Source organism: Galeopterus variegatus, unplaced genomic scaffold, assembly GCF_000696425.1.
Source record: "Galeopterus variegatus unplaced genomic scaffold, G_variegatus-3.0.2 Scaffold8760, whole genome shotgun sequence".
Classification (NCBI taxonomy): Eukaryota; Metazoa; Chordata; class Mammalia; order Dermoptera; family Cynocephalidae; genus Galeopterus; species Galeopterus variegatus.
In genome coordinates, this window is record NW_007734871.1 from 70958 (window position 1) to 81557 (window position 10600).

Sequence of the window (10600 nt, forward strand, 5' to 3'; positions counted from 1 at the left end):
TGCTGGGGACTGTCTGTTCTGCCATCTTGACTGGAAACTTCTTCCTGGAAGGACTATTTCAAAGATGGGATGGGCTTGACCTGGGTTAGAATCTGAAATCTGGGCAAGTCACTTACCATTTCTGTGCCCCAGGTTCCCAGCTAAAAAGTGGAGTCACAATAGCACATATCTCACTGGGACCTGAATAAGGACTGTGGCAGAGACAGCTTTGTACATGTGGGACAAGTATTAATTTTAAAATGAATTTATGATTAAAGGAATCTGTGATGATGCCAGATTTCCAGCCTGGAGGACTCATGTGTCGTTCCAGAGTTTGGGGACAATCAATTCCCCCTACTCCTCCTGCTACCCCAGACACCATGTGCATGTGCGGCATGCAAGTCACAAAGAGGTGGAGGCATCCTGAGCCATCTGTCTGTGCTCCTGCCTCATACAGGGAAGGCTGTACCTAACATGTGTAATGGAGAAAGTCCTGGCTGGACCTGACTCAGCAATTCAGTGTGGCCTTGGGTAAGCCCCCTGCCCTCTCTGGGCCACCATCTCTATTGCCTAACAAATGAAGACAGCATAAGTCTCAATTTTTCACACTGGCATAGTTTTATGCATACCTTGGAAAGCTCTTAGAATTTAAAAAAATAATTTTCCTGAGTAAAAAAGCAACGTATGATTGCCTCATGCAGGGATCAGAGCATACACAGAAACCACTCCAGGTGTTTTCTATTGAATACAGGGAACTGGGTGCCTACAAACTCGTGGGAGGCTAGAGGAGCGTGCTCTAGGCTGGGCTCTCAGGAATGATACCCAGAGGGACAGCCCAGAACCGACCCGCCTGGGGTGCTGCCGCCTCTGTAGCTGCTGCTGAAACCACTGAGTTCAAGAACACCGGACCAGGCTGTGGTCCTGGGATCGCTCCATCCTCGTTCACAGGAGGGAGTCTAATTGTTGCTGCCAGGGAGTCTGCTAGGTACGGTTGTTGCTTCCAGCCTCTGCTGAGAGGATGGATGGAGGTCAGGCAAGCCCACCCAGTGTCCACCAGGATGAAGAGCATGGCAGGAAGAGGAGAGGATGCAGAATTTAAAGAAAAGTAAAGGGGCTGGCCGGTTAGCTCAGTTGGTTGGAGCATGGCATTGGTAACACCAAAGTCCACGGTTTGACCCCCGTACTGGCCAGCCACCAAAAAAAAAACCATCTATCGTCCAAGGATAGTCCTGTTAACACTGTGGTATATATATCCCCCTCAGATTATTTTCTCTCTGGCTATTTATATACAGCTTGAAGTTGGACAAGGTCATACTGAGTCCTTTCCCCCATTTCACAGTTCTGAGATAAGTATCTCCCCAGATCACTGTAAATCTTCCCAAAGCTAGTTTTTTTTAATGGCAGTGAAACATCCCATTGTGTAGATGAACCACTTGAAAAAACCTGCTTTCTATTGTTCTACACGTGGACTGCTTTTTCTTTTGTTTTTAATCTTCCAAATGGCACAACAGCAAACGTCTTTGCATATACTTTTTCAAGAAATTTTTATTATTTTGAATTTCTCTTTTTAAAAATGTTTTCTACATGGTAGGAAAATTGAAAATGCTGGGGAAAAAGTCATAAAGATATGGCATCCTCTGACGTCTCCCCGCCCAAGACCTTGGCATGGGGTTTGTCTGATGAACACTGGCGTGAACAGCGGCAGATCCTGTTTGCTTTTTTCCACAAAGCCTGAGAACATAAACATGCCCCGGTCGTTGCACGTACTTCCGTTCCCTTGGTTAATGGCCACAGAGGCGTCCCTCCGAGTGGACAGGCCCTGCCCCATTTCCATTACCCAGTTTCCTTCCATTCTGCAAAACACTCTGACGGACTGGATTCTGCATTATGCTTTTCCCCAAGTTTCCATCTGTTTCCTTAGGGCACATTCCCAAGACTGCAATCCGTAGGTCAAAAGGTAAGAGCATTTGTGATGAGTCTCTGGCACAAACTGCAAGTTTCCACATCTTTTTTTTTTTTTTTTAACCATCTTTATTTTTCCTCTAACATTATTATAAAAGCAAACATTCGCCTAGAGCTTACTCTGAGTCAGCCCATTCCACGTATTTTCATGTGTAGACCCACTTCCTTCTTGTGACAACCTGCTGTGAGACAGGCAGTACCGTTACGTCCATTTTGCAGATGAGGCTGCTGAGGCACAGAGAAGTTGAGTGACCTGCGAGAGGTCACACAGCTGCAATGTAACGGAGCTGGGATTTGGAATCAGACCACGGGCTCCCAAGTCCATGCTCTTCGCAGTTCTATGCCACGGCCCACACATGGCCTGCGTCCTTTTTAACAGTCGTCTTGTTCATTCCACAGCATAGATGTACCGTCACGTATTCAGCCATTACCCAAGTGTTGAGCAGTCTCTCTGATTTTTTTATATCACAGTTAGAGGCAGATCCAGGTTTTGTGGCACCTGAAGCTTTTACAATTTGAGAGACCCTACTTTAGGAAAAATAGTTATCAGTTTACAGATTCAAAAGGAGGTGCAGGGCCTTGGAAGGGACCTGTGTAAATGAGTGGCTCTCAACATCAGCTCCAACACCATCACAACGAGTCCCACCATGCCTTTGCGGAGCAATTAGGAAAACTCTCAAACAGTAAAGTCGAGGGGATTTTCCTATGAACACTCCCATGCCCCAACGCCTCAATCCTACCGTTTCACTGCACTTTTTCGTTCATCTGTCCACCCTCACCCGTCCATTAATCCACCTTATTTTACACATTTCAAAGGAAGCTGCAGACATCAGTGCACTTCAGCTTGCAAATCTTGAGTTGTGTACTTTCGTCTTTCTTTTGATGTGAAGTGCAGACATGAAGTGTCACTTACAAGCACAAAGACACACAAATGTGCCTTTGTTGCTCACTCCCCGTTTTTCACACACATGGGAGCTGACACATTTCCCTAGGCAATAAAATAGCAAGAGCTTCCTGAGGACACTGCAAATGTCCAGGCTGCAGAATTTGCCCTGGAGTAGCTGTGCCCACCTCCACCCCCACCCACCCCCAGGTATCTAAGAATCTGATGGATGCCCTGATGGCCATCTCTGGTTGTTAAAGTTTCCTCTCCTCTTCCAGCAGGTTCCTTCAGTCTCATTCCCCTGCATGGATTTACTGGGTCAGAGGCCAGGGATCAGGACTCCTTAGCAGGCATGGGATGGCTTTCATTTTTACTCTCCCTACTGCCCTGTCATCGGTTCACCAACACGCACACACACACGAGTTGTTTTCTAGTCTGTAGAACATTCCTTTTTATTTTTAAGTTGGGAGGGGGGAGAACAGCAGAAATAGCTCTCCTCAAAGTCATAATGTTCTATGGAATGTGGTCAGGGAATGGGGAAGCTCTGACGTCTCTTCCTTCATCCATTACTTTTATAAACTGCTTGCTCTATTTTTATAAACATCTTGTTCTGCAGAAACCTTCTCAAATACCATAATAAGATCTGGAGAAAGACTAATAGAAAACTAAAAGCACTAAACATTTCTGCCTGACAAAAGACACCACATACAAAGTCACAAGAACAGCAACCTGGGAGGAATGTTTTTAACATGTACGATAGACTTCAGATCCATAATAAAGAACAACTACAAATAAACGCCCAGGAGTAAAATGGTCAAAAGGTTTGAACCGTCACAGAAGAGGAACACAAATGGCAAATAGTTATATAAGGAGATGCTCAACCTCGTTGGTAACCAGGCACAACAAAACAGAAACAGTGAGATCACAGTAGCAAAAGCTACGAGGAAACAGGTGGGCTCCTATGCTGTCAGAGTAAAAATCAGTACAACCGATACAGAGAGCAATTTGGCGGAAGCCATGAAATGGCCTGGTACAGATGTGTGTCCTTTAGCCCAGAGACTCACTTTCAGGTACTTACTCTACAGACTCATGTGAAAAAGCATGTGGAAAAACATGTTCATTCCAGCTTCATGAGGAGAAACACTGGTCTGGGTAAGTAACATGACACACCCAGGATGGAACTCCACACGGCTGTGGAGAAGAGTGAGGAAGCTGTACAGACACAGAAAGAGCTCCAAGATGCACTAAACAGTGAGCTGGAGAACCACGCACAGTATAAGCCTAAGAAACAGAAGTATCAAAACAGTCCTATTTTCACATGGACGCGTAATTTAACAGAATTACACAGGGAACACAATCATTCACACCAAACTGCAGTGACAGGAACCTGCACCGAAAAGTGGGGAGTGGATCTGAACGGAGGGCAAAGACCAAGGGTGACAGTCACGTTTGGCAATAACTTACAATGAGAACATAGTTCTTAATGTCTTATAGAATAAAGGTTTTAAAAAAACTTAAAAACTAGGTGTAGGGGAGGGGAGAAAAAGTAACCTTATTTCACGTGCCTCAGTTTCCTCACTGCTAANAGGGCAAAGACCAAGGGTGACAGTCACGTTTGGCAATAACTTACAATGAGAACATAGTTCTTTATGTCTTATAGAATAAAGGTTTAAAAAACTTAAAAACTAGGTGTAGGGGAGGGGAGAAAAAGTAACCTTATTTCACGTGCCTCAGTTTCCTCACTGCTAGGATGGGAATAATCACAGCCCTCCTTAATGGGCTGTCCTGTGGGTTCAACAATTCAATCCATCTGCGTAAAATCACAGCAGGTGCTCAGCAGACGACAGCTGCTGCCACTGCGGCCTCTCCCGCTGTCCACGTGGCAAGAGCTGCTCCTCAGTCACCAGCGGCGGGAAGCAGTGGGCTCGCCTCCATGTCAGAAATCCGTGTGTGGATCTCGAGCTCACCTCTCCCTAACCTCTCACACATCCAGTCAGCCCAAAAGCCCTGTCCTCTCTGCTGATTTTCTTTCTAGGATCTACACCATCTCGTAAGGCTGCCAACTTTGCCACTGTTGGCCGGGTCACGATTCAGCCAGTGGACGGCCCTCTGACAGACCCTGGGTTCTCTCACCAGGCTCTAGGGGAGATGAAGGTTCTGGGACCTACATCTGTGCACCAGAGAAACTTCATGGAGAGAGCAGCTGCCTGTAGGAGGGAGGTAAGTCATACACAAAGCCTAAGCTGTCAGAAAGTGCTTTATTGAAAGTTAGGGGCTCCGGCATCCAGCAGTGACTATAGCCTGGGGACAGAAGAAGAGGGGCTAAGGATGGAGGAGGGGGTGGGTGCCCGTGTCCTTTCCATCTTGACACCCCTCCTTCTGGTTTTAGCCCTTCGATTTCCCTTTGGGGACACTCCCCGCCCCCATTCTGCATTCGGGTGCCTCTGGTGGGCTGACCCTCTTCTGGGCCTGGCAGAGGGAGTGCTGCTCACCCCCTAACCGCAGTTGTCGGGTTTGGGAAGGGCCCTGGGGTCCTGAGGATACCACGGGGAGGGAGAACCGTTGCTTTCTTTTTGTGTAAGCAAGTTAGAGCCCTGTTTCTGTCGCAGCCAGACCAGTTAGGCATGGAAGCGGATGGGGAGCCCCACTCACTGGATCTCACGGAACGCCCGCTTCTCCACAAGCTTCACTTTGTACTTGCGCTTGAACCTACAGAAGGGACAAGGGAGCGGTCAGTGACCAGTGACCCCGCCAAGCACCAGGGGTGCATTCCAGACGCCCTAACCCCAACAGGGCAGCCCCAGGGGCCTCTCACTTGGCTCTCTCCCGAGGCTCAATCATGTTTCTCCTCTGGAAGCTCTTGAACCGGTCTCGGAGAATATTGCCCTCAGGCTGTGGGAGACAGAGAAGGAGGCCTCAGTAGGAGCCTGGCCCCAGGGGAGTCCAGGGAGGGCTCAGCCCCCTGGGGTCTCCCCAGTGCTGCCTCCTGAACACCAGGTGCTTAGCCTGGCCCTGAGCTCGTGGGGCTGTCTTGGTGGTTGACGAGTACTGACCCATGGCTGCCTCTGAGCTGAGCTTGGAGGAATCAACAGGAAGAAGTGGGACAGGGAATACCAGGTGGAAGGAACAACAGGGGCAAAGGCTGTGGTCAGAAGGAGGAGGTGCACGGTTCACTACTGAGGCACAGCTGCCAGAGCCCTAAGGCAAGGCTTATACTGTGGAGTGGAGCCAGGCTTCCTCTGGGGTCACTGGGGAGCAATGGCAGGTTCTGAGCAGGGAAGGGACAGGGTCTGCTTTGAGCTTTAGGAAGACCCCTGCAGGACTGAAGCGGGTGGGGAGACAGGGGCCAGGAGACCAGGGCTGCAACCGGACCTGACTGGGCCTTCTGTAGGTCACATCACCCGCCCCTAGCCACAACTTAGCCCCTACCCTCCACATGGCAGCCAGGGGACTTTCTAGTCCTTATCCTCACATCTGCTCTGTCACTTCTGTTAAAAGACTAGTCTCTACACATTACAGCCTACTTCAGAACTTCCAACTCAGGACCCCATGCCCTCAGCCCCCAGGCATTGGCCCAACTGGTCCAGCCTGGGGGCAGCCAAGGTGTCGCCCACAGCCCCTGAGGGGCAAGGGGAGCAAGGATGGGTGTCATCACTGGGCACGGGACCCCCATAGCACCATGTCACCCCAGGTGGGCAAATACCTTCAGGGTCCTTAGAGAGTCAGATAGCTCCGAGCTGAGCTGCACATCGATGTCGGGAGCCTGATACCTGGAAATCACAGGGACGGGGTATTCAGGGGGTCAGCCCCTGGCAGGGCACAAGGACACCAAGTCCAAAGCCCCCTCCCAAGGAAAGGTGGGCCTCAGAGAACACAGGGCTTTGAGGGGAACAGGTGGTCTCCCAGCAGGGGACATCCTGAGCGAAGGCAGGAAGGTGCCAGGACATGGGATCTGGATCCCTCCCCACCTCCCCAGGAAACTGTTAGCCCGGGCCTCACTTGAGCCGCCCCAGCCTACGGGGCTTGTTGGCCTCGGCCAGCCGCCGTGTCTGCCTCTGCCACTTCCGCCGCGCCAGCTCTGCCAGCCGCTGGGCTACCTGGGCCTTGATCCCACGCAGCCTAAAGAGCTCCTGGTGCCGCAGCCGGGCAGCCCGCACCACGGCCTGCTGTGCCCGCTGCCGGGAAAGAGAGGGGTCTGGGCTCAGCCGTGCACCACCTGGCCTTCGGGTGGCTCTCCCCACACAGGGGCCCTCTAAACCCACCTTCCCCAGGAAGCTTTTCCTGACCACCAATGACCGGTCACATCACACCAGCTGCCTTAGTGCCTTCAGAGCAGTTTTCTGAAACTATCTCCATTATCTGTTTCTCTGTCTGCAGTTCACGAATCTCCCCACTACCCACTCCTCACCAAGTGCGCTCCCAACCGTATCCCTGAGCCCAGAGTGGAGCCTGGAAGGTGCTGGGAAGTAGGTCTTAGCTGACAAAGCAGCTCAGAGAAGGGGTTTAGAGAAGGCAGGCTGTGGACACGAGAGAAAGCGGGCTGAAGGCAGGAGAAAGAGAGCAGAGGAACCCCAGCAGGCAGGCTGCGGGTGCAGGGAGTGCAACCCCAGCCTACAGGGCTCACCAGCATGCGGGCAGCCTTCTCCCGCCGCCGCTGCTGCTCTGTCTTCTTCTCCGCAGGGGCAAGGCGGGCAGGTGCCAACGATGCCTTGGCTCCTCCGGCCTCAGGCTCCTCACCCTCAGGCCCCTCACCCTGGCCCGGCTCCCCCTCCCCATCCGACTCCTCCAGAAGCCCTTCACACATCTCCTGGAACACAGACTCCTGTGGTGGGGGAGAGGGGAACAGGGTCAGGGGCTAGGCACCAGGCAGGCAGGGCAGGGGTGGGGGGTGTGTGGAATGGCAGGTGTGGGGCTCACCTGGGTGGCCATCTGCTCCCCAATGGGCATGGCCAGCTGCCGCTCCAGTTTTTCTGACTCCTTCTGCCGCTGAAGCTCAACCTCATGGGCCGCCATGAGCAAGGTCTGTGAGGGGGCAGAGGTGGGGGTGAGGAGATCCAAATCCATTCCCCTCTTCCCACAGCAACCCCCTACTCAGCCTCCACCTTGGCTCAGACATCCCCTCCTCCGATGAGCGCGTCCCTGAACCCCCAGGCTGGGCTCCCAGCTTCAATCACTGTCTGGGAACAGGTCTGTCTCCCCCACTGGACCACAGGCCCCCTGACAACAGGCCCAGGGCTATCTTGACCACTTGAATCCCCACAGGCCCCTAGCACAGGACCAGCAAAGAAGCACCTGGTGAGGGCAGTTTGACTAAGCAGAGAGGCCTCACCACAGCTATGTACCTGGTGGTCTTCAAAGGATGGGTTGTAGGAGGCCCCAGCAGGCGTCACCTCCACAGCAGGTGCCTGGGAGGGCTTGGTATGCAGATGCGGTGGCCGCTGGAGGAAGATAAGGCCAAGGCAGGGTAAGGATAATGCTATGGTCTGAATGTGTCACCCACAATTTGTATGTTGCAATTTAATGGCCAATGTGATAATATTAAGAAGTGGAGCCTTTAGAAGATGATTAGGCCATGAGGGCTCCGCCCTCATTAATAGGATCAATGCCTTATAAAAGAGGCTTCACAGAGAGTCAGCCCCTCTGGCCCTTCTGCCATGTCAGGACACAGCGTTCAAGGCGTCACTGGGGAAGTAGAGACCCAACCCTCAACCAGACATTGAAACTGCTAGTGCCTTGATCTTGGACTTCCAGCTTCCAGAACTGTGAGAAATAAATCTCCATCATTTGTACATTACCCAGTCCCAGGTACTTTGTTGTAGCAACACAAATGAACTAACACAGCCCAGGAGCCCTGTGATTCAAGTTCCCACAAACTGCAGTGCTGGAACTCTTGGCTTGGGAAATGGCAGAGGTCATGGAGGGGATGCACACTGGCTGGCTGCATGGCCCACCACCTTGAAGCCTGTGAATGGGGTGCCCTGTGAAATTAGTGTCTCAAGCAACAGACACTTAGCACCCCAAAGAGCGGCACCCCAGGGTGAGCAAGTTCCCTGTCAGCAGCAGCTCTGCCTGCCTTTCTTTTTAAGAGTCCACATGGTGACCCCCCCACCTGTGGGGAAGGGGTGACACCTACAAAAACATAAGGTGAAGTGGGTCTTGATTTCAGTCACCGCAGTCTGTCAGTCTGAAATCTACAGCAAGGTACCACGGTGGCTATGAGTTTGTGGTCTATCAGAGCAGGACATGGCTGACAAACACTTTCTAGAGTCTTGCTGCTCAGTGTGGCCTGAGAACTCCCAGGGGAGCTTGTAAGAAATACAAAATCCCAGGTCACCCAGGAACTTCTAATCAGAATCTGCATTTTGACGAGACTCCCCAGGGTGATTCAGTGCACACTCCACTTCCAGACTTCCTTCATCCCTGTCCAGCCTCTACCCTAGCAAAGGCCTTGTCAGTCACCTGGATGCCCCCCAAGCTCTCCGCACACCCAACCACCTGTGAGTCCTGATGCTTCTGCCCTGGGACTTTGTGCTGGGTCACAACTAGCCCTGGTCCATGCTGGCTCCGCCTCACGCCACCCTCACGCCCTTAGCTCCTGGGATCTCTGGCCCTGTACACCTGCCCACCACAGTCCAACCTTAAGCAGCCACCTGGATGCCACCACTCTCCTGTGCCAAACACCCACTGGTGGCTCCCCCACCCCTACCTTGCCTCACTCAGAATAAAGCCTGCAATCTGGCTGCACTGCCCCCCAACCGCACCCGCCTCTGGCAGCTCCTGCAACATGCCGGGACCTGGCTCACACTTTACATTTGCTGTGCTCACTGCCTGGAGGCTCTTCCCTCTGACCTCTCACACACCTCCCCAGGTCTCTAACCCCATCAGTACCTCGTTCTTGCCAGCGACAGCTTCCCTAGCCTCTGTAAAGCAGGTTCTGCTGACCTGCCACTGCCCCATTCTCTCCTTCCCGGCACCAACCGAAGCCCAACATGCTGACATGTTTATTTCCAAGGACAAAACCTGCCCCCCAACACACACACCCCTGCTTTGCTCTCCACCACACCCAGTGCCTGGCAGGGAGATCCTTATTCCTTGTTACATGAATGAAGCTGGACCCCAGAGATTCTGAGGCACCTGGGTTCTAAGGCACTAGGGGCTAGCCACTCAAGAGGAAGAAGCCTACACATCAGAAACTGAAACAGACAACACTTACATCACACGCTGGGCACTGTCTTCAACTGTTTCAGTTGTCATTCTCATGTTACAGTGGAAGGAACAGAGGCACAGAGAGGTTAGGCCACCTTCCCAAGATCAGTCAGCACCAGAGCTGAGACTGGAACCTGGGCCACCTGGCTGCAGTGTGTGGGTTCTCTGTCACCAGGATGGACAGGCTGAGACTGAGCAGCTCCCACGGCTCCCTGCCCCCCTCCTCAGGCCTCCCATCACCGGGCTGCCCTGCCCATACATCTCACCTTCACTCCTTTCCTCTTAGTCTGCTCCAGGAAAAACTCATCCTGGCCAACCAATGGCATGTCCAGAGGGTCTGTGGAGACAGTGAGGGGCAGCTGCTGGGGTCTTTCCACAGTGGAAAAGGGTCACTTCTCCAAGGGACTCCCTCCAATCCCTCCTCATTCCAAAAAATGGCACTGAAGCCCAGGTGAGGGAAGGACTGATTCTCAGACCCTGAGGGGCCTGAAATACCAGACAAAACTGTGTTTATTTTTTTTTTTAAAGATGACCGGTAAGGGGATCTTAACCCTTGACTTGGTGTTGTCA

At 52.2% G+C, this 10600-nt stretch overlaps 1 protein-coding gene across 1 annotated transcript in view; it reads right to left on the bottom strand.

Annotated features, from left to right (window-relative positions):
• Positions 1-5063: 5063 nt before the first annotated feature.
• LOC103608743 (glioma tumor suppressor candidate region gene 2 protein-like) overlaps positions 5064-10600 on the bottom strand; it is a gene marked incomplete at its 5' end in the record, with an annotated part of 9974 nt that continues 4437 nt past the window's right edge. The window contains 9 exons of the mRNA XM_008593144.1: positions 5064-5125; positions 5477-5533; positions 5640-5716; positions 6528-6594; positions 6824-6999; positions 7449-7646; positions 7742-7846; positions 8167-8262; positions 10297-10367. Of these exons, the coding sequence (XP_008591366.1) occupies positions 5119-5125; positions 5477-5533; positions 5640-5716; positions 6528-6594; positions 6824-6999; positions 7449-7646; positions 7742-7846; positions 8167-8262; positions 10297-10367 (854 nt within the window). The remainder of the gene's footprint in view (positions 5126-5476; positions 5534-5639; positions 5717-6527; positions 6595-6823; positions 7000-7448; positions 7647-7741; positions 7847-8166; positions 8263-10296; positions 10368-10600) is intronic.